This window comes from Gasterosteus aculeatus, chromosome 5 (assembly GCF_964276395.1).
Source record: "Gasterosteus aculeatus chromosome 5, fGasAcu3.hap1.1, whole genome shotgun sequence".
Classification (NCBI taxonomy): Eukaryota; Metazoa; Chordata; class Actinopteri; order Perciformes; family Gasterosteidae; genus Gasterosteus; species Gasterosteus aculeatus.
In genome coordinates, this window is record NC_135692.1 from 10,976,312 (window position 1) to 11,003,044 (window position 26,733).

General features: G+C 43.6%; 1 protein-coding gene across 2 annotated transcripts; it reads right to left on the reverse strand.

Annotated features, from left to right (window-relative positions):
* Window positions 1-70: 70 nt before the first annotated feature.
* psme4b (proteasome activator subunit 4b) lies at window positions 71-25,752 on the reverse strand. 2 transcript variants are annotated; one of them, XM_078103370.1, is made up of 47 exons: window positions 25,327-25,752; window positions 24,631-24,771; window positions 22,784-22,900; window positions 21,880-21,924; window positions 21,551-21,700; window positions 20,812-20,875; window positions 20,026-20,100; window positions 19,741-19,863; window positions 19,549-19,641; window positions 19,114-19,292; window positions 17,963-18,049; window positions 17,413-17,599; window positions 16,950-17,039; window positions 16,703-16,767; window positions 16,348-16,498; window positions 15,570-15,668; window positions 15,282-15,351; window positions 14,506-14,573; window positions 13,691-13,894; window positions 12,663-12,820; window positions 12,278-12,373; window positions 12,128-12,183; window positions 11,950-12,006; window positions 11,803-11,858; window positions 11,605-11,703; window positions 11,451-11,513; window positions 11,243-11,338; window positions 10,985-11,116; window positions 10,050-10,259; window positions 9,824-9,960; window positions 9,619-9,672; window positions 9,251-9,380; window positions 8,723-8,804; window positions 8,274-8,427; window positions 7,802-7,868; window positions 7,579-7,704; window positions 7,160-7,312; window positions 6,936-7,040; window positions 6,603-6,694; window positions 6,258-6,389; window positions 5,868-6,070; window positions 4,751-4,836; window positions 4,426-4,554; window positions 3,727-3,882; window positions 2,594-2,732; window positions 2,242-2,375; window positions 71-846 (listed from the first exon to the last, which is right to left on the reverse strand). In XM_078103370.1, the coding sequence occupies exons 1-47, from the start codon at window positions 25,518-25,520 to the stop codon at window positions 844-846; spliced, it is 5,307 nt and encodes a 1,768-aa protein (XP_077959496.1). In that variant the 5' UTR covers window positions 25,521-25,752; the 3' UTR covers window positions 71-843. The 2 variants fall into 2 exon arrangements, with proteins under 2 accessions (XP_077959496.1, XP_040032277.2); XM_040176343.2 differs by having other exon boundaries at window positions 71-817; window positions 25,327-25,683.
* Window positions 25,753-26,733: the final 981 nt, after the last annotated feature.

The window sequence follows — 26,733 nt, forward strand, 5'->3', positions numbered from 1 at the left end:
TCGATGTGATATGAAATAATGATCGAACATATCACACTTATTCTTCCTCTCTGAAATAAAATATATCTCCTTTTACAAATGATGCAGTGAATTTATTTACCAGGAAAACAAATCACAGTTATTGTACAATACAACACGAGCTGTATATTACATGAATATGTTGTATACTACAACATGTCATTAGCCTTTGTACAGATGTTTATGCATCAATTCCATGATGTTTGTCAATAATTTCTATATATTATGCAGTATTATAAACATTGCAATATTATTTGTAAGTGTTGGGGTACATTAGAACTGTTGAAACACTAGTATTTGGTGCCATCATATATGTTTTTGTTGTTTTTGGTAATCGACCGTTCTAACTTTTTAATATTCTTAACTAACTTTTTGAAATAAATAAAAGGAATAAACCATAATAAGAACAGTGGTGTGAAGATATACAGAGTTTTCTGGCAAATGAGTGTATTCTACAACAGCAGCAAAAGACACACATCAAGGGGGATCATCTTGAAAGTAAAGTGGCCACCTTTGGGGCTGCTCAGCTGCTTGGCGAGACAAAATGAACGCACCAAGTGAGTTAAATATTTTAAACAGATACCATTGCACTACTACTTCAACGCGTTGCACAAAGGACCACAGCGCCGTTGCTTCTTACAGAACGGCCCGTGAGTGGAGCTCTCTAGGCGTAGTAACAGGGCGACACCAGCAGGTCCGTGAGTACGAGCAGCTGGTCGTCGGTGAAGCTCTGCCGATGCTCCTGCCAGTTATCGTGATGAGTACGCCTGAACTCCGACAGGGTCTTCTTCACCGTCATCTTGGAACAACAAAACACCATCATCATCACTGACGCCGGAGGAAAACAAAAGAATTACTGTGAGGGAACAACACGTTTATGCCAATCTTACATAGGCTTACAAGACGTGTACATATTTATAGTTAGATCAGAGGGACAATTGCATGTTTTACTGCATTTGACAACTTTAGTTACTATTTATAATAATTGAACAACATTTATTGCATTAGTATTGATTCATTTAAAAGTAAAAAGTAGTTTAAATTTCTGCCCTGCCTTCTTTTTTAGACAAATTTAAAGGCATCAAAATTAACACAATGAACTTTTGATTGTTTGTGCATCAGTGTATTTTATTTTTAAGTAAAAAAAATCCCAATTATGTTCTCATATGAACACTGACCACCAGATAAGGAAGATTTAAGTGAATCGAGTGGAGCTCTTTTGCCATGGAGACCTGTAATCGCTGCAGTAAAAACATGAAACAATGCGGCAAACTTGTGCAATCAAGAGGCTGTTGTTCCTGTTGCTTTTGTTATTCACGGTCAAAAAAAAAAGCTCACCACTGAAAACAGCCTTTGATAAGGACCACTTGAGTCGGAACAACGAGGGCCGGCCTCACGTTTACCAGTGGAACTAGAACAAGGCAGAGCAATGACTTGCAAAGTAAATAGTTCCTGTTCCCAAGCAGAGAAACCACGGCGCTGATCCGGGGAAATAAACTGTGACGCAGGGTAGAAACTAACACACGCTGATAATGTTTCCAGCATTTGTTTACATGTATTAAACACTAATGAGGTGATCATTTATTGATGTCCGAATGCCACATGAAAGAACTGAAATACGAAAACAAAGGAATTATTTAAAGTGAAACGAGTTTGGTGGGAAACGTAAGCATGGTTCAACGAGGATACAAAAACAGGGATTAAATGTACTTAATGTTTCATTAATTAATCAATTGTGCCCTTGAAGCAAAAAATTTAGCGAAGGAAGGGAGAAAGGCAGAGAATGTCTGTGGCCTCACAACCAAAACCGAGACTACAGATTAGATTAGTTACTTTTCCAGGCGAAGATACTATATGCGTATTACTCTGCAAAAAGTCTTCCTCATTGTTATTTTGAACAATTACTCTTTTCAGAAGATTACGCGACAGCCTCGTTAATTCACCTACTCACAATTCTAATCCTTTACCGCATTCCTTTGTGTTTCCCTTTTTACCTCTTTCATTTTGCAAGTAAATGATCATCTCTGGCTCCCCATCAGTGTTGTATTATTCAAACTCTGTGTTACAGATTACATTGTACGTCTTCTTCATGCCTGAAGTAAGGCCAAAGACACAATTTTCTCCTCAATTGGACAATGAAATTGTATTCTTTCAGTTCACACTGTATCGAGCTCGATGTTTGTATGCAAGTGTGTGTGTGTGCGTGTGTGTGTGTGTGTTTACCTCTATAGGCTGTGGGTCGTTGAGATGGTTGCTCAGGTCCATCAGTATCTGAGGCATCCAGTCTGGGACATCGTAGGGGCTCGATAAGATGCACGCACTGAGGCCGAGCACGCCGGCATGGCACCGCAGTAGGTCTAAGAACACACACACACACACACACACGCACAAATAGGGAGCTAAAATGAATCGTTGAATTTCAAGGTTCCCAATTCCTCTGGGATAAGAAAGGGTAATAGGGCAAGTATTACTGTGATTGCCTCACTGTATGATTGTGATGTGCACATACATGTGTGTGTGTGTGTGTGTGTGTGTGTGTGTGTGTGTGTGTGTTTTTGTGCGTGTGTGTGTGTACCTGTGGAGCCCAGCTCTCCTCTTGCCTTGGGGAGGCGAGTCTGACTCAGCGTCTGGAGCTGTGTCTGCAGACTGGGGTCCAGAGGGAAGAACTGGCACTGCAATAAACCACTGAGGGTGGTGCCTGCCATGTCCCTCACCTACAGGTAGAGAGGGGAGGGGGAAGTGTTGGGAGGGGGCGATATAAAGAGAGAGAAAAAGAGAAAAAACAAACTTGTGAAGTTCAGCACCGACAAAAGAAAAGAAAGCACAAGGCAGTTGGCAAGAAGAGAGCGCAAGGAAATCGGGCGGAAAGCGAGATACACGGGACAGAGATGAGCAGAGGAGGAGGAGGGAGAGGAGGGGGAGCGATGAGGAGGAGGGGGAGGGAGGAATGCTGAGTTGAGCCGGGGTGAAATTAACTTGCCGAACATCACTGCTTTCCTGCATAACTTTGCATAAATTATGAATAAGCACTGAGAGACGGTTTATGCATTGAAATAGACAACGATACAAAGAGGTTGACCAGCGTCACACAGCTTACAAAACATTGAGAGAAGCAACTGTTTTTGCACGTTAGACAACCCGGGTAAAGCTTAATGGTCATCGATTTTAACCTGTACAACCCGATCAATGAAAAAGAGACAGAGGAGGTTTTAAAAGCCTTCGTTAAGACAAGTGGGACATTTAATGCGCAACAAAAGATGAAACTCCCTATTGGAGACTGTATTATGACTGTATTATAATGCAGTGATTTCACTGCATTAAATTAATGGATTTAACGGTTGGTTTATAGTCAAAATATATGTGCTTTGACAAATTATATTTGGGGCATTCGATTGATTTATGGTGTTATTTTAACATTCCTTAAATAACAACTAGCTGCAAGGGAGTGCAAGGCGGCAATACTGCTCTATCAACATCCCTGATACCTGGGATGAAGAAAAAAAGCACCAAAACAGGAAAATAAATAAGGAGCAGAGCAGAGAGGTATAGAGTTATTTTCCAAGCAATAACTGTCAGTAGAAAAGAGGGATTAAGATGTAGTGAGGAGAAACGGGGGCACAATAAATGACCATTTTTAATGCGGTGACAATTACACCTCGCAGAGGGACTAACAGCACTTATAAACCACCTCTTTGCGGCATATATTACCTCGAGCTGTTCGTCAAGCAGCAGCTGCATCACCAGCTTTCGGACGGCGAGCACCTCGGCAGGCAAACTGAGCAAGGTGAACAAGTTGTAGAAAACCATGATCTGGAGGTAGGTCAGCACTGAGTAGCGTGCATGCCATGATCTGCTGCCTGCCATCTAGAGGGAAAGGAGACAGAAAGAGTGGTGAGGATAAAGAAAGACGAGAAGTTTCATGGTGCAATCAGATTGCTATGGTGTGGACACAGGACACAGGTTCACAGGTTGTGGGGTTGTATGAAAAAAAATATTAACAGCGACAAGGCGTACATGAAAGCCAAAAATAGGTCGCCAAGAGTCATTTCATCCATTATTCATGCTAAGCTAAGTTAACCATCTGCTCTCTATCTTTCGTATTTGGCGAACAGGTACGATTGTAGTATAAACCGGCCTCCGCTCACACTATGCAAGTCTTTCCCTAAGTGTCAACCTATCCCTTTCAATAATTTGTGCACGCAACATGAGATTGCAACAAGATAACAGGGGTGGCACTCGCATTGGGGAGAAAAACTGCATGCATTACAAAGTAAGCAAAATAAAATAGCACAGGTTGTTTTTAGACTAACAACGCCTCGGGCAGAATTAGGCTCTGAACACTGGCAGCAAGCAGGTTGGGAAGTGTGTGTCTGTGTGTGTGTGCGTATTTCAGTACGTGCACGTTACCTCTTCCAGCGCTGCCAGAACCAAAGGGATTTGCTCAGGATACAGCAGGCCCTGGGACATGAGAGAGAGACACGTGCGAGCGTCCTGCTTCATCTCATCATAGCTCTCATCAATCTCCACCGGGGCAATCTGCAGGGAGAGAGAAAAAGAGCGAGGGAGATGCAGAGAGATAGGAAGACACACAGCGACGCACCGTTTTGAGTAAATGAAGAGAGAAATTGAGTTTAATGGGCAAGTAAGATTGAGTGGGTAATAATGCTGTGCAGGAACCTGTGTCTGTGTGTGTGTGTGTGTGTGTGTGTGTGTGTGTGTGTGTGGTTTTTACTTTGAAGAGTAGAGGCAGGAGCTGTAGTTGCTGCTGAACAGGGGTGGTAAAGGTCCGCCCCGCGCTCGCCATCAACCATTTCAACACTGCAAATGACACACAGACAGAGACAAACACACACGGAAGATATTTTGGACCGCTGCCAAATAGAAAAGAATTGACTTGGCACCGTGACCTCACTGCATCGCTCCGGTAATAAAACACAATCTATCATGATTTGGTGTCTAATTATTTGGATAATTTCCTAACAGCATATTTATCTGTATAATGGAGACTAGAAAAGCAACACAAACTGAAAGAGCAACAATGCACAACAACAAGTCATCTAAATCCAGTCCTGTTGTTAAACGGGAAAACCACCGCGAAAAAACTGAAGACGGGGCTAATTAAGTAGAATAAGAAATAAAAAAATCAAATGAAATATGCGCTGCAAAACTACAGTAAATTTTCTTTTGGAATATTATTTTATCTTTCAGAATCTGATTGGCCTTTAGTAGTAAAATAACATTAAAATGAAATGCCTTTCGTTAACCTTCATTTATATTTTTGGAGCAAATCTTACTCAAAATAGAAATGTTGAAAAACTGTCTTCAATAAGTGGTATCAGACCATGCATGTAGTTTGGATTTTATGTATTGAATTTTGTAAATGGGATATTTGTGCCGAGGCACAAATGTAAGGGGAAACTGAAAAGTATATTTTCTGCATAGCTAATGATGCTTTGTTTTATAGATAGCTGATAGGGCCATTTAATTAAATACAACAAAAAAAAGATTGCTTAAACAATCATTTCTTTTCATTATTATTATTATTATTGGAGACTGTATTTGAAAGTAAAGCCAAATCAACAAGAGAAATGACTGCATTATCTCACGTCACCCTCCCAAATAATGAATTAGACTCCTTTCCTTCACTTTCTTTTGAAAAGCTTCAACACCGCCCATGAAATACTCCTTATTCCACACCTCCACCTTTTAAAGTAAAGATCTTAAAGGTGAAATCACAGTTTTCGGATCGTTGCATCTGCCTTCGGTTTGTCTGCTTCATCGTTTGTTTTCCCACAGTCCCTTTCTGTCCATCCACCACACGCATTACACGCTCGCATCCACATTCTGACCCGTCTTCAGCAGTTTGACAGCCTGGGTGCGCTCGTCCGTCCCCTGCGAGTTCTCCTCGTGGACGTGGTTGTGGATCTCCGGCTCCGTCGTCAGGGGCTTCAGCCGCTCTAGGACCCGAGTGACAAACTCCGCCACGTGGGGGGAGGAGGTGGGCCGGGTGTGGGGCAGGGCCACGTCTATCATGAAGATATAGGTCAGGACGCTGGAGAGACGAGGCGGTGGGGGGGGTGAGGTTAGTGAGGACAGCAAAGAAAAGGAATAGAACAGGAACACTTGATAAATAAAGAGGCTTTAGAATGGAACAGCCCAGACAGCGCGCCGCAGGTAGTAATTAGATTAACCTGTATAACCTTGATTACGTCACCCGGGGGGAGATAATGCCGGGTTACCTTCCGATGCGCTCCCTGACATTCTTGTACACGTGGGTGAGTTTGGGCTCCAGGTAAGTCAGCAGCCTGTGCAGCAGTTCAGCGACTCTCCACTGCTGCTGGGCCAGACCTCCCTGCAGCACATACAGCAAGCTGACAGAGACGAAGAGAGAGAGAGGGGGGGGCAGTGGGGCATTGGCGTGTTATTGCAGTACGTCAGGTCAGCATACGTCAGCTCGGGTTACTACTGCAGCCTGAAATCGGAAACCTCAGAAATACTGGAGATGACATAAACACAAATTCTGAGCGTAAAGCCATTCGCAAGCACACAAACGCACACACACGCACACGCACACACACACACACCTGGCATCCCTGAACGAGCCGCTCTCTCCGCTCAGCGGGCTCTCCATCAGCAGCTCAAACAGCCAGTGGAGTTTCCTGGGGTCCCGGCCCTCCTGTTGTACGGCAACATTACAAACTAGGCTTATTTCTGGGAATATTATTTTAGGTTGGGCCACATTTATACGCCCACCGAGCTACTGAAAACTACAGACGTGCTGCCGTTTAGCAGGTTGCAAATCTGTTCTTCAACATTATTTAACAAGGATAATGTAACACATGGAGACGCTTAGCTTTCCTTCTTGAGCCCCGAGCCGTGTTGCGCGCCGGGTATTTGTATGCACGTGGGACACTCACACAGGCAGTGGCAATGCAGGTGCCCCAGTCGGTGTAGGTTTCCACAGTGATGTTGGTTAATGCCGTCCTGATCAAAGGGCACAAAAGCTGCCATAGCCCTTCCACCTGAGCGTGCACACACAATGATGAAAGTTTTTATTAATATTGACTTTTCTTATCAAAAAATAGTGCAGCAAGGGTTATTTGTCCCTGTGTGTGTGTGTGTGTGTGTGTGTACCCAGTACCTTGCTGAAACTCCAGAGTTTGCTGCCTCTGATTAGTCCTGCAGTAATCTCACTCACACAGCGCTGGGAGCTCTCATGGGGGTCGCTGGCAAGCTGCTCTAGGTGAGGCCACAGCAGTGGCAGGAACACGTCGCCATAGTTACAAAACAGCCCCTGTCAATCAAACACGAGCGTGATGGTTCGTTCAATTTTGGAGGAACCAAACCCTATTTCTTTTTCTTTTTTTTTTGTTTGCAGTCATTCGTCTGACGCAAGTGAACTGTCAGCTGCCTGACGGAGAACAATGAATCTCAGCGTATGACGACAGGAGTTCCAGCTGTGCTGAGTTCAATTCAGCCTCAGCTAGCGGTGGTATGCTGTGTCATTTCTTCGTAAAAAGGTCTGCCAGATCGACCCGAGGCACAGAGTTTAAATTGCACCTTAAAGAGACAGTAGCGTCGGGGATTAAAGCTGTCGTTTCCTTTCCGATCCTCCAGAGAGAGGAATCCTATAAGCCGCTCAATAAACTCTGGGTCCGAGAAGTATTCAAAGATGATCTTCTCGCCCTGAACGACACACACAAGAAAAACACCGAATGTAATAATAGTTACTGTTTACTGAGAAGTTTACTGAGATTTTGTATGCGATTTACAATTCGAGCACCTCGGTCATCTCTTCGTACGACAGCTCATCTTTCGGCCTCTCCGAAGCTGCATGGATCATCATCTCCCTGAAGGGAACGAGAGACAAAGGAGGAGCTGCGGTGATTTACAGACAGAATTATGGAAGGACACGTCCTGTCTTTAAATAAGCAGCCAGGATAAATGAACAACTACAAAGTCTGTTAGTCAGCAAGCCAGCCCTTCATCTATACATCAATTCCTCTATCTAGGCCAGGCAGTGAGTCGTTCAGCGAGCCTTATCTAGGCCAGGCCCTGACAGGAAGTCAGCTCAACAACCCGCTAGTTATCCGGCCACCCTGATCAGTCAACCAGCAGTCAGTCAGACATTAAGTCAGCCACAAAGCCGAGCATCAAATCAACCAGTCAATCGGCTATTTAGATCCATCCAACCAAGCAGTTCCTCAGCGTCTCCTGCTAAACCCACCGCCCCAACACGGACCCACTCTCCTTACCTCGGCCACGAGTAGTAGCCACAGTGAGTCTTCTCCACAAACGGCTGAGAATCCCACTGCTGCTCACTCACAGGGAGGCTGTTGCTGTCGTACTGCAGCCAGCGGTTCCCCTCGCGGTCCCCGACGCAGAAACTCCCCGGGTCCTCTATGCCACCTAAACACACATGCAAACACAAGAAACGACATATGTCAGTGAGAGTTTGTGGTGACTGTCCACTGTTGTAAAGTTGCCCTGTTTTCTAGATGAAAGAAATGAAAGAGGGAAACATTTAATCTAATCCAATCTTGTATTCATGGTGTTGTTTCGTCAGTTGTCATTTGTCATTTGTCAGTTTTTAATTTGTCGTTTTTTCAGTTTAGTGTTTTTGAGTGCTCAAAGTGCTGTATTGGAAAAGACCTCACAACAGGATTTGGTAAATACATTATTTTAGTTTTGTGTTCAAACTCACTGATATCTGACGGCTTCACAGCAACTTTCTTTCTTGGTCGCTTTAGCTGTTTCAGGATACCGGCCATTGCTGAAATTGCCACCTACGAGAGATAAAGAATATGGAGTGGTAGAGTAGAACCAAGCACAAACGCAGCACGTCCTGGTAAAGTACTATCAAGGCTCGGTTTGATGTTATTCAATGACACTGATATTTGTCACATACTGATGCTACTATTCATTTTACTGTGGACTTTTGTGACTTTCTCTTTTGTATCTGTACACTAAACAAATACAATTCGACCTTCAACCTCGCCCCTCTCACAGCTGGGAAAAACATAAAATAAAACAGTAGTGGCAGCTCAAGAAAGATCTCCAAGTTTAACTGGAAGGGACATCTCTAAAGTTGCTCACATCCAGCATTTCTCTGCTGTTTAAAATGGTAAAGTATGCCGATTTCTTGTGAGCTTAAATGTGATTGAACCACGAAAGAAAAGCTTTTAGTCGGCCCATCTCCATACAGACACACAGCACACACGCAGCTGCACACCTTGCGTACGCAGATGGAGTCATGTATGAGGCCCTGCGTGAAGAAGAGGACAGCGTCGGGGGGAAGAGGGTGATCTTCTCTCAGCTGGAGGGCCAACAAGTCTGTGGCCATGTACTCAAACTTCCAGGTCCTGAACCACAGAACAGAGAAGTAATTCTGCATGCAATCTTTAACTAAATGTCTTAGCTACAAAATCTTGATATTTTTCAGAAGATGTACTGCTACTGACTGTTGATACTTAAAGCGCTTTCAAATGCAGAATCTAATAATTAACTTGCACAATGCATTCTGACCTTCATTTTATGAACATTCATACAGCGAGGGCATCTACAGTACTACAGTAAAACGGAGGGGGAGGGAAAACCTACAAGTTACTGTCTTCAAGGCAGTCCAAGAGATCATTGACCAGCTTCTCATATTTCCTGTACAAAAGACAAAGATGCGTCTGTAAGTGGTGCTTCTCCTATGACTACAAATGATACAAACAGTAGTACAAATTCTTCAGGATGCTCTATTCTGTATCATTGAGGACAATTTACCAATGTACAAATACAAAAAGCCCAGTTCTCCTACCTTGGAGCAACAACGTTTCTGATTCGTTCACGTTGAAGCCCTTCTTTCAGCTCCTCTATGGACGCCGCCTCTAAACAAGGCCTGGGATTTTTAGTCTGCATGATTTGATTGGCTATCTCCACACATGACTCCGACACCTACAGGTGGAAGGGAAGAAAGGAGACCAATTAAGACGAACAAACAAATGATGAGTAGTGCAATGACGTCTAACGGACAGGTGGCTCACGGTGAAATAGATCCCTATGGTGTCGTGCTGGCGGTGGATGCGGTCCGTGACGTCGTCGAGCAGCCCGCCGATGGATGGGTCCTCCAAGGTCAAGGATGGGGACAGGCCACATCGGACCAGAGCAGGCCACATCTCCCCGACACAGTCCCAGTCCCTTGCACTGGCTGGATAGGGACCGCTGAGCAGACCCAGCAGGCAGTACAGAGCACCCTGAAACCCACACAAGGTAAAGACCCTTGAACGATCGCAATGCTTACGATGGTAAAATTATATACATTCCGCCGGCGTGGAAATCAGGCATTCACGTCATTGTTTTTAATGTCAATCCGTAGGATCAAGCATTGTACATTGACAAATACTGAGACACATGAGCAATGCTGCCCTGGTTCTTTAAATGTTGACTGTCGATCTATAAGCTTTGGCCTTAGCGTTTTTGCATCAATATGGTATGAAGTAAGCATTATATCTAATAGTAATACGAACCTTTATTACAAATGATGAACATACTCCAATATCCCTTAAAATATACACAACTAATATTCCCAATTAATATTTACAAGAACAGCATTTGGAGTGTTAAAAGAGAATACTGATGTTTTTTGCCTGGTTTCAAACGAGGACTTTTGGTGCTTTGATAGTAAAAGCACCCCATCCTATCACCATCTCAGTCTAGCCCTGGGGACAGTCAACAAACTGAGGAGAGAAAAGCGCAACAATGCAGGATGGGGCACAGTTTGTGTGCCTAAAAAACAAGCAGTAAAACTTCAAAAATCAATGCTGAACGCCACAGAACAAATGTAGCCATTAAATGCAGCTTGGGACTAATCTCAAGATTCAGCACCACGGACAGTGACCATTGTGAGCAAGTCCCTGCCAACTGTGCTTGTCACCACGTTCTGTGAGTGTGTCTTTGTGTACGTGTGTGTGTGTGATACCTTAAACTGCTGTTGCGTCCCAGTGGTGTGTTGTGGCGAGAGCAGTTGCAGGATTCGGGGAACCAGGTCCCTGTAGGAGAAGCTAAAAGTTCCCACTGCGGTCGTCAGCACATGCTGGGCCCTGCTACGAACCTGCAAACACACACACAACCACACACATGCGTTCATGTAAATGCATGCATATATCTATGCTTACACGCCAGGTAAAAGGGGAACTATTGGGTTGAATTATTCTTGATAATGTGTTTCGGTTTTTACCTGGCTGTAAGTGCTGGTAGAAAGCAGCAGCAGGTCACACAGCAGCTCCTGATGAACCACTTTGTATTCACTGCCTTCAACCACCAGCTTCCTCATCTATTCACAGAGAAATTCAACGTTAAAATAGTTTATTAAAACAAAAAAAAAAACACCCACACAGGTGCATGTGCTTCTCCCTGCGACCCTGCACGAAGCAGAAGTAACTGACCTCATGCTGGAGCAGCACCCGGTCGATGAGCAGTGCTCTGATGTGCTGCTTTTTCCCATGGAGCTGCAGAATGAAAGGAGACATACGTTCAATCACCCTGCCGGTGACTCATGGAAGCTGACAACGGCGGCCTCAGTGCTCCTCTCCGACTCACCCTGTTTTCCATGGACTTCTTGACAAGCGTGTAGCTTTTCCACCGCGAGTCAAACTCCTTCTTGTGAGTGCCGCGGAAAAACATGAGGTCACCGATGATCTGTAGTGAGACGGGTGGGAAAGCGACGCAGTGAGACCTTTGCGGGTCCGACGCTGCGCAGAAATGTGACATCTGACACGTGTATAGTAGCAGGATCACCGTAATAATGACGAAGAGCGACTTTGTGTCATCTTCCGAGTGATCCAAGATGTGATCTGCATGGTGGTACACGTTGATTTATTGTTCCCCAAATAAAAGCGAGGGGTTTAGAGCTGGAGTGTGGTGGCATCAAAGTTTTTCACTCACGTAGCAGCAGTCTCATGGTTTGGCAGATGGACTCTCTGTAGTTCTCCCGTGAATCATCTGCAGGGGAGTATGGACACGGAATGCATGATGAGCGGCCTCATCGCCCTATGAAACCGTTCGGCGCGCAACATGCAGTGCATCTTGCGTTGTGCGGAGCCACTTATTTGCATTTTCTTACCGTAGTCGACACCTATATGCAGGTTGATCTCCCCCAGATTGATCATGGATGGCACTCTGAGGAGAAACAACATGCAAGGAAGAAAATAAACTCTTAAGAGACTGCAGGAAAACCCGTACTTTGATATGAGTGTGCAGCTGCAGGGCTCACAGGTCAGATACGTGCGGCCCATCCAGAGGGGGCAGCATGGATCCAGCACCGAGAAGGCAGTGCTGCACAATAGCAAGACTCTGCAACAGCTCCTCCCTGTGAAGCACATCACTCGTTACAGTCCTTTCATAGCCGTACTTGGCAATTTTACAATGGCGTTTTAACACGTCTCAGCAGCCGAATCCAAATTTTCAACGCTCTGTGTTCTTGATTAGGCTTCATCCAGACGAGTATTAAAAACAGATGTTTAATGTTCAGGTTCGCTTTTTCGGGATCCAGACGATTCTCATTTATCAGCAATGAAAGGCTACGGGGTTGTTTGTTTTGTTTGTGCGCGAGACTGATGACGTCCATAAATCTAAGGCTAAGAAAAACAACTGCACACCTGCCCATTGGCTGATCTCCAGAGACGTGGCCCCTGATTCGGTGCAGCTCAGGGTGCAGGAGGCGGGACAACAGCTGGAAAACAAAGTTTTCCTCTTCCCGATCAGGTACGTGCCAACACACACCCAAGTCTGCCACATCTCCAGCTCTGCCCCAGTCCTGGAGACAGAGAGAGAGGCTTTCCCAGAAAGTTGTACAGAAATGGTATGTTTCCACTGAAACAGCTGGCAAGCAAACCAGCCCGGATATGTGTCATCTGCTGGTACTGGAAGCATATGTTGAGGATTAAAACACTTAACAGGCACCAGTTGAATCCAACTAAGAGTCATCAGTAACATTAATCAGTGACCGTGAGCTGCAGATAAAGAGGTCTTTTTTTAAGTAGCAGAGAAAGATAGCTTTTATTACTGCCTCCTCAACATCAAAACACACTCCCCCTACACTCATGGACAAAAATACGGCACAATATTATTGAGAGAAATACTGCTGGACACGCTGATCAGTTTCTCTCCTCCTGCCACAATCCTCTTTGAACACGCATTTAGCAGCCGCAAAGGCACGTTGTACAACCTTTTCAAAGCCGGATTTAGGACGTTTGTTCTAAAGAATATTTACATTCCCCTCACTTGGTCTGGTATGAATGGAATGGTATAACCATTAGCATATGGTGGTTAATGTTAGAAAGCAGGAAAAAGAATGAGTCCAACTATCAAAGGAGAATGGTGCAACATAAAGTCAACACAAAGAAAATACAACTATTTAAATGTGGCCCTGGGGAATGAAGGCATTTTTACTATTTACAACTACAGAAATGTTGTGTTTTCCAAGTAAATCCCATTGTTGGAGTCCCCAAATAGGTTCTGTAATACCCACGATAAGAGCCAATTTGCACTTTAGGAGGTCAGTCAATAGGCCACGGTCATAGAATCATGCAGTTAAGAGTCGAGGGACTGGGTTTTACTTTAGTAACATTAAATAATGGTGAGACGGTAATCTTCCCCTGTGCAGCACTGCAGAAGTTGTGTTTACCCATATCGGGAGGTCAGTATCGAAACCCCCAGAGGTGCTGCGGTACTCGGTGGGATAGATCAGGGACAGCGACCGGAGTGTGTGCTCCAGCAGACTGCAGGCGAGTGTGTACGCCCGTTTGCAGCGCAGACGCACACACACGCACAGGATCCGTTCCAAGTCCCCCTGGTATTTTAACAGCTGTTCACCATCCACACGGGTTACCTGAAAGCAACACACACACACACAGAAGTACATGCACACCCACACACACATGCACACAAATTCAATGGAGAGTTGTGTCTTAAATATTGAGGTGCTGCAGTAAATCACAGCATCTGGCTCGCTCGCACACGCATTAAACTCCTAGGAGTAATAAAACAAAACAGAAAGGGTATCAATATGTTCTGGTTAACGACAAAGCTCCTTGATATTTATGACTGTGCACGCTGCAAAAAATTGCATTTTCATCCTTTTCTTCTTTCACTACAATGTTGCAATCGTAGACGCAGGTTAAAATGTCTCTCTGTTCCACTCCTTTTAAGTGTGTCATACATTCTGGAGTTCTGTAGAAACACTTGATGAAACCTTGAATCAAGGAAAAATAGACAAAACACTTTAGTAGACGTGACTTAATGACACACGGCTCCAAAATGTTGTTAAAACAAATTGCTCTGTAAAGGAATGAGGACGATACGCAGAACCCTCTGGCAGACATTTAAATCATTTTCAGACTAAATAACATTTGAAGAGACCGACACGTTAAAATAAATTGAGCAGGATTCATATTTCTTTGAATGCTGAAGCCCTTGAGACGTGATAAATCCTCGTCTCACCTCGGAGAGCAGCTGGAGATTCCACAACAGTTCCTTATCCAGCCCGTCTTCGCACTGCAGCTCCTCATCTACACACACACACACACACACACACACACACACACACACACACACACACACACACACACACACACACACACACACACACACACACACACACACACACACACACACACACACACACACACAAAATATATATGATGAATAATGTACCATGTTGCTCCCTTGAAAGACTGAGGTCCTTTTGCTGATGTTTTTTTCTCGGGCTTTAGTTATGCCTCTTTAGTCCTGACCAAAATATCTCAACAACTACTGGATAGATCTTTATGAAATGTGTTCCAGTCACATTCATGTTCCTCTGGATGAACTGTGTTCATTTTGATGACCCCTCGACTTTCCCTTTAAAGCCACTCTAAAGCCACATGACTCAAGAGCCACATGACAAATGTCAAAAAGCCCAATCTTTTTTTCCCATTCCTAGAAGTCTCGTTTTACTTTGTTTATTGCTATTCAGCGAATGTCAGCAAGATAAAACACTAAGCTGAGATGGTGAACATCAGACCCGTTGCCAATGTAATTGTGAGCATATCCTATTTGTATTTCACTCCACAACCAGCTGTTGTTAAGCACGGTGCATGGCTGCGCTCATAGTGTGTTATTTATTTAGTTTAGCAGTGAACAAACGTCTGAATGTACTCATCACATGTGAGGAGTCATCTACGGTCTCCGTGCAAACACACAACAGCTCTACTCTACACACACAGTGTGGTACTGACTGTCAGTAATTTGGAAAATGGCGCCGCAGCAGTGAGGGACAAACAGACGGAGAGACTCAGCGGGATGGCACTGTAAACACACACAGACACACACACATTTAGATAACACGTAAATAAAGCAACAAATAAATGAGAATGTAACTACGACACAAAGAGGTTGAGTGACATTTATTTCTGCATCAAACATGACCTCATAAAGTTGTATTTTCAAAATGTGAAACAAATCAAAAATCTACTTTAGAGTACGGTGGGGAACGAGTCAAAGATAACAAGCTGAGGAGGACATACCTTCGCTGCAGCTCTGCACATGTCCGCCACCATCCTGCCTGACACACACGTCTCAAAGATATTGGAGGTGGCAAAGTTATACACCTTCTGCAACGCCACCTAGCAGAGTGGCAAAATGTCTCACACAAAGCACAACGTTTGACTGAACAAAACTGCATCATACGTCCTTAATAGCATGGAGTTATTAGCTTTTAGTTTTAAAACTACTTCGGTGAGTAAAAAGAATCTTTCATGGCGCTGAGAGTGATTGCAGATTTTATTCTTGTGTTTTGATTAGTGACGGGGTTTTTCTTAATACGCTGTGTTGAACAAAATGCACAAGCTTAATTATTGTGATGGTTACCTTTGTGTTATGAATGGATATGTAGGCTACATTCAAAGCCCTTGTTAATAAAATAAGCAATTATCAAACTCTAAAACTCAGCTTTAATAATCAATCAGGATTTTGAGGGTGTGGTTTAACTTTGAGTGGCGACATAACTATATAACCCCAAAGCCGTCATAACATTTGGATTGTTGCGTTGCTAAATCCTTATTGGTGCACAGTGCAAGTGACATCATCTTTGCAACCGGGCCATCTTTAACCGGCATAAGGCACAGACAATTCAATTCAATTTCAATTAATTGAAATCTCTTCTCATCACTCTTGATGAGAAGCTTTTAGAAACTAGGTTGCAGCGCCCTTAGGTTTGCTATCTGTATGAAAAGTATCTAAAGGATTGCATTTTTAAATAGTAAATATATACATTTAAAAAGAGCACGTGTGCGCGTGTGCTACCTTGTATATTTCCCCGGAGCATTGTGTCAGGATGGTGCTAACAGTGGAGGACAGGCCCAACTCCACCAGGCTCTCCAGATGAGTCTGCGTATCCGTCTCCATCTCGTCTCTCGTCTGTTCCAGGGTGCTGCTGTCTATCAGAGCAAAACACCTGCATACACAAGCACACACTTGTCAGCGATGAAAATGTCAACAGCCTTATGGTGAGAAAAAAAAAGGAGGGTGTTATACGTGGCCAGCAGCGCAAGTGATGGCAGCAGTGCATTTCAAGCGGAGAGAGAGAGAAACATTCAGACTCTGGCATTGACAACAAGGCCTCACTAAGTGACAGTTTGAATTGTTGATTCGTCTCAACCTGTCCAGAAACTGGAGAACGAAGTCCTCAAACTCAGCTGACGCAAAACACAGAGTTTTCTCCATCTGAAAAGGTAGAAATGTAAATGGTTAGTTAGTGAATTTGCTTTTTATTTCAGCATTTTGAGTAAATATGCTCTTGTGTCGAGAAATGGAGGAGACGAAATTACAATGCAGGGAAAAACAGCTAACATAACACAATAAACCTCCAATTTTAACCTATTTAAGGACTGAATTCTTAACGGTACCTCTGTGAGATCCTCGTGTTGAGAAGGAGCCGACGAACAATCCGCTAAAGGCACCAGAGTGGTGAAAGTGGCGATGAACTGGAACGTTATCTGGACGGAACCACACAATAGGGACACGGATCATCAATTCATCTGACGCGATCAAGGCCCCGATTTAAATAACCAACCAGATGTCAACCGAGTAACTTTTTCAAATGTTTGAATTCATTCTGGTGTGATGGATTAATGTTGCAATGAGCTCACTAAGAAAGGAAGCCAATCCATTTTTACAATCCAAGCGGAAACTGAGGACCGGCCCTCGGTAATTGCCGAGTTCTTCAAACTGAGATATTCACTGCACTTTTAGGATTTATTAACGACGTCGAGCAGAGTACACGGGTGGGGAATTTAATCAGCGAAAAGCTGCATTCTCTTCTTGTCTGGCAATTCTTCTTCATTAATAATCTTCACATCCGTTGCTCACCATGGACTTGCTAAAGTCGTTGGGATCAATCCCCGGCAGAGAGCCCATGAGCAGTGGGAGCACATGGCCGCGGCCCTCCGGGTAATGGTTGTTGAGGGAAACCAGGCTGCGAGCCATGCCGATCATGCAACTGAGGGTGGCGGTGAGGGTGTGCGGCTCCGTCAAGGTCTCCATCGCTGCGTAGGTCCTGGTGTACGCGCAAGATTCAAGGAAAGTTGAAAAGAAAATGGGATGAAAAAGCACAAAAGTATGTCGGTGTTCTCAAAACGATAAACACGCATGCAGGTTGAACACATTTTTTCGTATTCATGGGGATTTAAAAAAAGGAAACCGCTAATAGGTCATTTTTCATCATTTAAACGTGGGTAATTTGCCAAAATAAACAAATGGAGGCTTAAATAAAAGTTCTAACAAACATCTAACTGAAAACCACAACCTAAAGAACAAATATCCCCCGAAACTAAGAAAGCACAACTAGTTCACAGTGTTGCATTTCTTTTGGTCTAAACGTTGCGACGGCCCACGGCAGATATGAGTAACAAACACTTACTTCTCAAGTACAGGTGGTATGACGAGATCTGGTGTGAGGAGAGCCAGGTTCTGAAGAGCGTAGGCTGCATCCGTACTGCCGGTTTTACTGCACACCACCACAAGAGGACAGATGAGAACGAGGACCCATTGACACACAAGCATGTAGGAAGGTTAACGGCAAACGACTTGTCTTTGTGCGGATTATAGGCGCGCTGCCGCTCAGGCCTCGTGGCGGCGCTCTCTCGCAAGACACAGCAGGTTTATATAACTGACTGGGACTGATTCAAACGGTGAGTTTACATGGCAACTGCCCAGTGAACACTCATATGGAGGTCAAAATGTAAGGTTTTTTATTTATTTCAATCATTGTTTTAATGGAATTCTGTTGAAGTCTTTACCCAGACATGAAGCATCTAACTGATTGTGTCATTTACATGCTGTTAAAAAAAAACTGTGTGGGTTTTGCAAGCTGTATTCATTTGGAAACCAATCAAACCACCAAGATCCGTTGAAAGTTTGGTCATTAAATTTGCATTCACAAGACCACCCGCTGTTATTGCGCAACAATCACACCTACCTCCACATGACACCTATTGTGTCTATTCCTGCCGCAGTAGAAATACTTTCTATCAGACTTCCCACTCGCTGCAGCACGAGGTTGACAATTTTTAAATGTCATGTTAAAACCAACTCATGCAGACAGGCGTTTTCTATCTATTTTGGATATCCGTGTTGGTTTGGTATTGTGAGGTCACGTTTTCACTAATCATTTTCCACAATGTTACATTCGTATTTGCTTGCTCAATGTCCTTGATGCAATTGCCTGTTATGTCTTCTTAATGTGTTTTTATCTTCCTACTAATTTGTACATGTGCTTTAATACATATTTAGCTGAATAATGCTCACTGTTTTGTTTGCAGTGAATCTCTATACTTTGTTCAAACAAGACAAGCTCAACATTCATGTCAATTTTTTTGAATTTGTGCTCATGTGTGTGCAAGGACAGAACTACGTATAGTACCTATCATATATGTATTCAAATGGCTGTATGGCCATGCATGTATATGTGTAATCCTCCTTAAAGAAATAGAAACTTTAGTGTAAAAATGGAACATTACACACATAAGAGGTGAGGTCATGGTCATTGTTTTGTCTACCAAAGTGCAATACCTGAACATGGCCAGCAGGGCGGCACCGGTCAGGCTACGGGTGAACTCCTGCAAGTCTCCATCGGTCAGCCTTTGGCCCTCAGGGACCAGCGTGATCCAGCTGGGGGCCGCATGACGTTCCCGATGCACACGGCGCACAACGCTCGCGGGGAGCCGCTGAAGCAGGCGCATCAGTCGGGACTACAGGCAAACACAAACACACACACACACGCACACATTCAACACCAGCGTTATCACCAAGACACACATTCACACGGAAACAGATTTGTGATACTGCTTTTTTTTTTCCTCCGGCAGTTGTGCGTTTGATTATTGTGTTGTCGGTGCGAAGAGAGCCAGCAAAGCCCTGAAAGGCAGGATATAAATCAAAGAAGTGTGACAGCCGGCGGCTGAAAAGGCGCGTGTAGCGTGCCTGTGTGAGTGAGAGAGGGCTTACTTGCCAGCGACCATGATTGGAGGGGTGGTAGAAGGACGCAATGCTGTTGAAGAGGCAGGTCAGCTCCTTCTGTGCTAGGTTTCCTGGTCCCCCCTGCACAGGTTTGCATCAGGTATTCCCCATAATTAAGTAGCAAATACATACACACACATACATATATATATATATATATAAGAAATGGTGTGCAAGTACCAGAAGAGCTGTGATCCACAACACCATGTGTCCGATGTCATAGGAGTTGGTGAGATAGCGCGGTGCCACCATGTGACTGACCCCCACTGGAATGTTTAGACTGCGCAGGATCCTGGTGAAGATCTGCATTAAAGTAGAAGTCGGGTTTTTTAACTTACACAATTGAATAATAATAAATGAAGACAAAGTATTTTACAGTACAGGGAGAGGCCAAAAGCCTCCACCTAAATCATTTTACAATATTATGTCCCTAAAGAAACACATCTACTGGCAGTGAGGACTCACTGTAGGAATATAGGGGGTCCAGTCCACGTAGCCGATGTCATCATTGGCGAGGCGAGCAAACAGGTTCACCAATGGCTGCGAAGACAACAATCACTTTGAGTAAAAGGGAACCTACCCAGCAGTGAAGGCTGCCATTCATTACATTGAGTATAGCAAATTTAGCATTTGAGAATGAGACGAGATTCTCGAGAAGAGAGGACGTGTGCGCAGGCCAGGAGGCTGCGTGACAGCAGAGCGGAGGCACGGGGGGGAAAATAATTGCTTCATACCGAGTGGAAACTGTCAATGCTTCAATAACATTTCAATCATGTTCAGGAAATGTGTGTCATCCCACATATCCGCATCCATTACTGGGGAATTGGAAAATTGCGTAATTCATGGCTCAATCATTTAAAAATATTTTTTTTTTATTTTTTTGAAACAATCACTTACTGTTGAAGGTTTATACAGCTTTGAAAGATGGATTTTTTTCCTCGATGGCAACTTAATTCATTACTGCTGTGGCAGATAGACTTTAAGTCTAAATATAGTGAACAATGAAGTATCAGAGATGATCTTTTTCAGTGTTCGTATGGTCTTGGGCATCTTCACCCAGCTTGTGAGGACATAAATCTGTTTATATAACAACAGTTTGGGGACAAAATGGGGGGAGGGGTGGTTTGTGTACGGTTGAGTTTATCTTTAAGTTAGGACAAGGACCAGGATTAGGGTGTGGAGTCTACAGGAAATAGATACATGTCCATGCAATGTCCCCAAAAAGTGTGTGTGTGTGTGTTTGTGTCTCACCCCCTCCCAGCTTGGCTGATTTTGCACTGACACCCAGAGAGTGATTAATTCATCAAACCACAACCTGAAACACAAATGAAAACATATTTGTATTCAAACCCACTGACACCCACACCTCAAGCTGAATCCCCCTCATACATCCCCAATTCCCCTTAATATGAACTCTGAAAACTGAAACGGAAAAATCGAGTATTAAAGACGATGTACTGTCGAAACTACACGGAAAATGTGAATGCACCCACGACTAAATCCAGAAAAATAGCACGTGAAAGAGAGAATACACTGAAGAAAGCAATGCAGCAAAGAGGATCGGTAAGCTGGAACGCCACCATGTGGAGGCAGGAGGGAGAGGAGCAAATGATTTCCAAGGCAACAAAATATTTAGCAAAAACAAGGAGGAGAAAGCGCTGCTATTGCAAGAAGAACAATATTCATTAAAACCCCAGAGGTGCAAAGGTGTACATGCTAACAGAGCCTGGAGATGTAGTGATTAATGAAAAATGTTCATAAGATCAAACCAAAACACGGGAAAGTATCAGGATTAATGACTAGTTTCCATCTCAAGACCAAAAACGACCAAAAAAAGCCACATATTCAATCTTCTTTTCCTGCTGGCAGAGATTGTTGGATAAATAAACAAGGGGTCTTTTAAAAACTTGTACTTGTGTATAATTATCATTACATCATTATGTGTATAATATAAGTGCCTAAGCAGAGCCACTGAAGTGGGCCCACTTACTGGAAGCCCTGGTCGTGTTCCTCCGGCGGCATGATGGTGGGCAGGAACAGCTCCATGTTGCTGACGGCCTTCTGCATGATTATGTCAAACACGCACATCAGGGGGCGCCACTCATCCAGCATCTCCCTGGTGGACGACGGCGGGAAATACCTGTGAAATGCCCAAGAAGGCGTGCAACAAAGACACAGGCACAAATAGGTGCAGACAAGGCAAGACTGAGTGTAGATACAAACGCGCTCATTGATCTAACGCACACGGCTCAACTGGAGATCAAAGCAACACATTATCCGGTGCACAAATGACAAATGATCACAGAGGATGCAACTTACAGTCTGCAGCTTTTGATCAAAGCCTTCAAAACATGGTCCACTGAGCTGCAAACAAGCAGAGAAAGGAGGTGTGGGAGTTTGTGAAGGAATTCTGCAGTTACTAAACATATGTCCTGAGGATACAGAAAGAAATCTACGTTCAGGCTGCATCTTATTTCGTCGCTTTGTAATTATTCTTTTAGTCACTGAAAGCCCAATGCAATCTAAAAATGTCTTGTTTTTTTATGAAGCTCATTCTCAAAATAATAGATTGAGATAAAAAGCAATATAAAACAGAGAAAAGATGGAAACCATCTCATATAACAGTTTTGTTGCTGGATAATTGACTATATCTATACATACATACATACATACATATACACTATTTAATGTATCTGAGACACTCCCCTGGAACTGTTCAGAGTTCATTTTCTGTAATTCTTTTAGTACTATTTGACAGTGCACTGTGATAATGAAGGAAAGTATTATGAGCCCTTCCTAGTAATAGTGTTTGTTTAGCCTGGCTCTCTACAGACCTGCCAATGGGCCAAGCAACCTGTTTTATTACCTGTGGATTATCAGTTGCTTTTGTTTGGACGTTCTATTCCTGCCTGTAAGCCTTTTCACTCTCACTTTTTTTACAAAATCATTGAATTTGTCTGCCACGACTTTCCAGGACAGGAAAAAAGTTAACTTCCGGGTTCAGAGTTTGGGTCACAGTTGTATTCGAGCTATAGTCGTGTGAATGACAAGCCTATTTGCTTTCTTAAGTCAGCTTGCTGCTTGGCAACTTTTTCCTATTCCAAAAAGTTCTTTTTAGTTGGCAGTAATTCTTAAATAAATAACTTGGCATGAAAGGGTATTTTTTATAGTCGTACATTTCCAACAACTCCCTATAGGTCAATGTAAAAGTACAACACCATACTTGGGAAACCAGATGAGTCCAAGGTGCTCCGTTTTGGAGTAGATGACCCTCTCGTACAGATCATAAAGCGGTCGCCATGGCAACTGTAGGTCATCCCTTGACAGCAGTTCCTTCTTCCTGTTTGAAAAAGAAACCGATTATTGACTCTCGCCTGTTTTTTTATGAGGGCGTTGAAGCTTTAGTCCAAATCTTTTGATCTTTTAACCTTTTAAAAGAACAACAAGTCAAGAGAATGTGATGTTAATGATGATGTTTGGGAGTGAGAAATTACAGAGTGTCTAACAGGACTTTGTATTCAAGGGAAAATGAGTCACTACCCTGCCGGCTGTGCTCAAAATGACGAGTGCCAACTTCCAGACGTGTCAGCAAACGCTGCGCTGTGGTTCTTTGTATTCAGTAAAGCACCGTTGGACTGACAGCCGCAGACATTTCACAGGTGTAGACTCGGACTTCAGACACATGATGCAGTGCAGTGACCTTATGAGTCTTGATTTTTTTTCCCAACACCGTGTCGACATTTTTAAATTGCGCAAGAACTTTACAACAGGGCACATAATGAATTATCCAGGGAAACTTTCACATTTTTTTGTATGCAGTAGTTTACCCGTAGTAGTAGTTTATCTGCAGTAGTTGTAGATGTAGTGTATTGTATATTGGATAAACTCCACATAAAGGTAAAGAATCCATGAACTGAAGAAAGAAAACAGTTTCCAAAGTCTGGCGTTACTTTTTTAGTCTCTTCCTTCAATATTCTAACAGCTATATGGAAAAAGATCTAATTGGGGAACTTTTCAAATTGTAGCGCAATTTTCATCTAATGAAAAAGACCCGGATACATGATGAGATGTATGTGAAAATCATTTAGTATCTGTAACTAAGCAAATGTAATTATTGTACCGTCTTGTACTGCTATTTAAAACATTTACTGCCATAAATGTCAGAGAGAAATACATTCTACTTTACAAAATTTCCTTTATAATCATGTGTGTTAGTTCTGATAGTCTGAAGCATGAAGAGCTAAAAAGTTCCAATATTAAAAAATAAATGAATAAAGACCAAATTTAAAAGAACTCAGTTCTTTCTTTTTTCTTACACCGCATTGATCATCAGATTTTATTCTTCTTTTACTTTAGAAGGACTGTGAATTAACAGTAAACTGTAATTCAGTATTTTGGCTACTGACAGTATTTTCTTTATCCCCCACCAACAACTTTACACCATGTGGTTGTCATGTGATCTTTTATAACCACTCCAAAAATATAACGCAAATAAATACATTTTTACTTCATTAACACAGATAAAACCTTGATTGGGCCAAAATTATTTTCATCTTAAGTTATTCCAAAACGTCAGTGTCGCCAATTTCTAGGGGGAGTTTTACGATTTTTTCAATTGTTTTCTCTTTTCTCATGAATTCCCCTTTTGCAGTTATTTGAATGACAATATATATATATATTATTCATGCAGCTATCTTTTCTCCCTGAGTGTTTTCTAATTGACTTTTTGTACTTCTTCTCTCAAGTCTGCCGGTTGGATCACAGCTCCAAAATGGCAGGAATCCAAATAGCACAGACGTAAGTGAAAAATCCACTTTAACACGTCACAGGACTCGACATGGCCACACCGATGTAGCGCAATTGTGTTTACCAACCGCAGCGCTCTCTGATCTCGTTACACCAAGGGCCAAAGAAAGGCTGCAGATGCTGGAACCAACCACCTCACCTCAGCGATGCCGCTGCAGCTCTCACAGCTCCATCACATTGTTGCTGTATGTATGTGTGCGCGTGTGTGTGTGTGTGTGTGTGTGTGTGTGTGTGTGTGTGTGCGTGTGTGTGTGTCACACCCACTTGAGAAGCTGAATGAGCAGCCTGGCGTAGCTCTGCATCATGTGAGGCTCCAGGTTCGGCAGCGTGACCAACTCATAGAGCAGCTTGATGAAGAGAATGTGGTCCTCCTTGCTGAACCTGCGGCCGTACAGCTTCAGAAACCTGAGGGGGGCGGGGGGAGAGTGGGGGTCAGGTTACCATCCCCGGTGCAGAAGAAGATCACTTCCGGCTTTCCGCAGCTGACCCATATCCTGTAAACACTTTAAGGGCACACCTTCAGCGGGCCAATGTCTCAACATGAAACCTCGAGTGCAAAGTGGACACAGTCTTAATTCAAAGTTACACAATGAACTTGTTCCCTTTTAAATCTCCCCTATTTAAATATTTCTAGGATGCTGATATTTTTGGAACAAACCCCTTTTCAGCCCTAGCTTATACTAGCTAGCTAGATTTTAAAGTCAACATTATAGCTTTGGCAACCTATATGAAAATACAAAATGGAAATCTAAATAACTTGACAAATAATAATATTTTTAAAGGTTATACTCTTAATGATGGGTGATTTTGTCTCTTCCAAATTTGCACTTCCTTAGAAAAATGTCTATTTAAAGACATTTAAAAAATATTTCATCTTAAAAACTGCTAGATAACCATTATTATGAAGGATTAAACACAGGTTTGACTTGATGTGGTTTGCATCCGGAGGACAACACTTACGAGAAGAGCTTCCTGGACCAGAAGGCGACCCCGGGCCACAGCTCCCTGAGGAGGACAGCCCTGGACAGGTTCGCCTTGATCTCCGCCAGCAGCTCCGTGGCCTCCCGCTCCAACCGGACGGAGTACGGCAGCAGGCCGTTATACACCACCTCCCTCTGAGAGACAAACCCATCCACATCTCCATCCACAGTCATATCCCGCTGATGTATCAGGTCACCTTAATGCGCGAAAAAAAAGAATAAAAAGGAAAGAAAACCCTTTTCCCCCTTTTAAATTGTATGAATGTTGTGCTTTCTGAGAAGTGCTCTTCTGAGGTTAGAGGTTTAAATAATCCTCTGTATCCGGCGACCGGGAGGGAAGAAAGGCGATCACAGGAGGGTGGGTGGGGGGGGGGGGGGTGAGTGTGTCACACTATAATTGAGCTGTGCAAAGCCCTTCAAGGGCCGGCCCCGCTCCGACTTGCAGGTGTCAGGCGCTGCGTCACGTCTCCCATCATTCCTACCCACAACGGGGTGTGTGGGGGGGGGGGTTGGTCTACTCGCCATGACGCACTGACTCCTCGGACGTCATGAATAGCTCACAGCTTTGATTGCACCCACAGTGAGTCGAATAAGGGAAAGCGTTGATACATGAAGGCGTTCGTGTGTTGGCTATGGGGAAAGCCTGCGAGGCATCATTCTGGACTACAAATCCCAGAAGTGCTGTGTGTGTGTGTGTGTGTGTGTGTGTGTGTGTGCTGTAAACTAATCTGCACAATAATAGGATGATCTGATAACTGGATTAATTCGCCTTTCCTATTCCACTGCACATGTGAATGTTATTTCCATGTACATGCTGTATGGTGCCATTAGTGAATTGTTACCTCACTATATCGGAAAGTAAAGCTTATACTTTTGACTTAATCATGCAGCAAAGTCATGCCTGTAGGATTAGCCTGCACTTATTTACCTATATCCCGACTTTACTGTGCCAGTCCCACTCCTGATATCCCCTGCAGCCCCTTTGTCCCCGACCTTCTCCATTCTGCATTACGGTGCACCCTTCCATGCAAATCCATTTACTTTAAGCCCATGTAATTCTCTGACCAACACATGCTTAAGAGCAGTGCTGCAATTGCAGGATATGGCCTGGCCTTTAAGGTTGCCGCTAACAGCCGAGGGCTTAGAGCATAAAGCACAAGCCCTTTGCGTTCTCTGGTCTGGTTACTTTTAAAGAAATGGGAGAAATTGCAGCAAAAGCTGTAAGTGCATGAAGTGCTCACAGTCTGCCTTCTGCAGGTCTGTCGACAGCAGTCATGCAACCTTAGGTCAGTCTCCCCTTTTGGAATTGGCGAGCGTGCCCTTTATTTAAACAATTTTGTCCACAAACATGGGGGAAGACTGACAGAGTCACATACTTTGAGAGATC

What these genes read in the sequence shown, in the direction of transcription:
- psme4b (XM_040176343.2), bottom strand. Translation starts at nt 25,520, where the DNA reads ATGACTGTGGATGGAGATGTGGATGGGTTTGTCTCTCAGAGGGAGGTG. An exon ending in ACGACTTTAGCAAGTCCATG is followed by an intron (nt 17,040 to 17,412) that starts GTGAGCAACGGA and finishes GGTTCCGTCCAG; the next exon opens with ATAACGTTCCAGTTCATCGC. An exon ending in ATACTGACCTCCCGATATGG is followed by an intron (nt 12,821 to 13,690) that starts GTAAACACAACT and finishes CTCTGTCTCCAG; the next exon opens with GACTGGGGCAGAGCTGGAGA.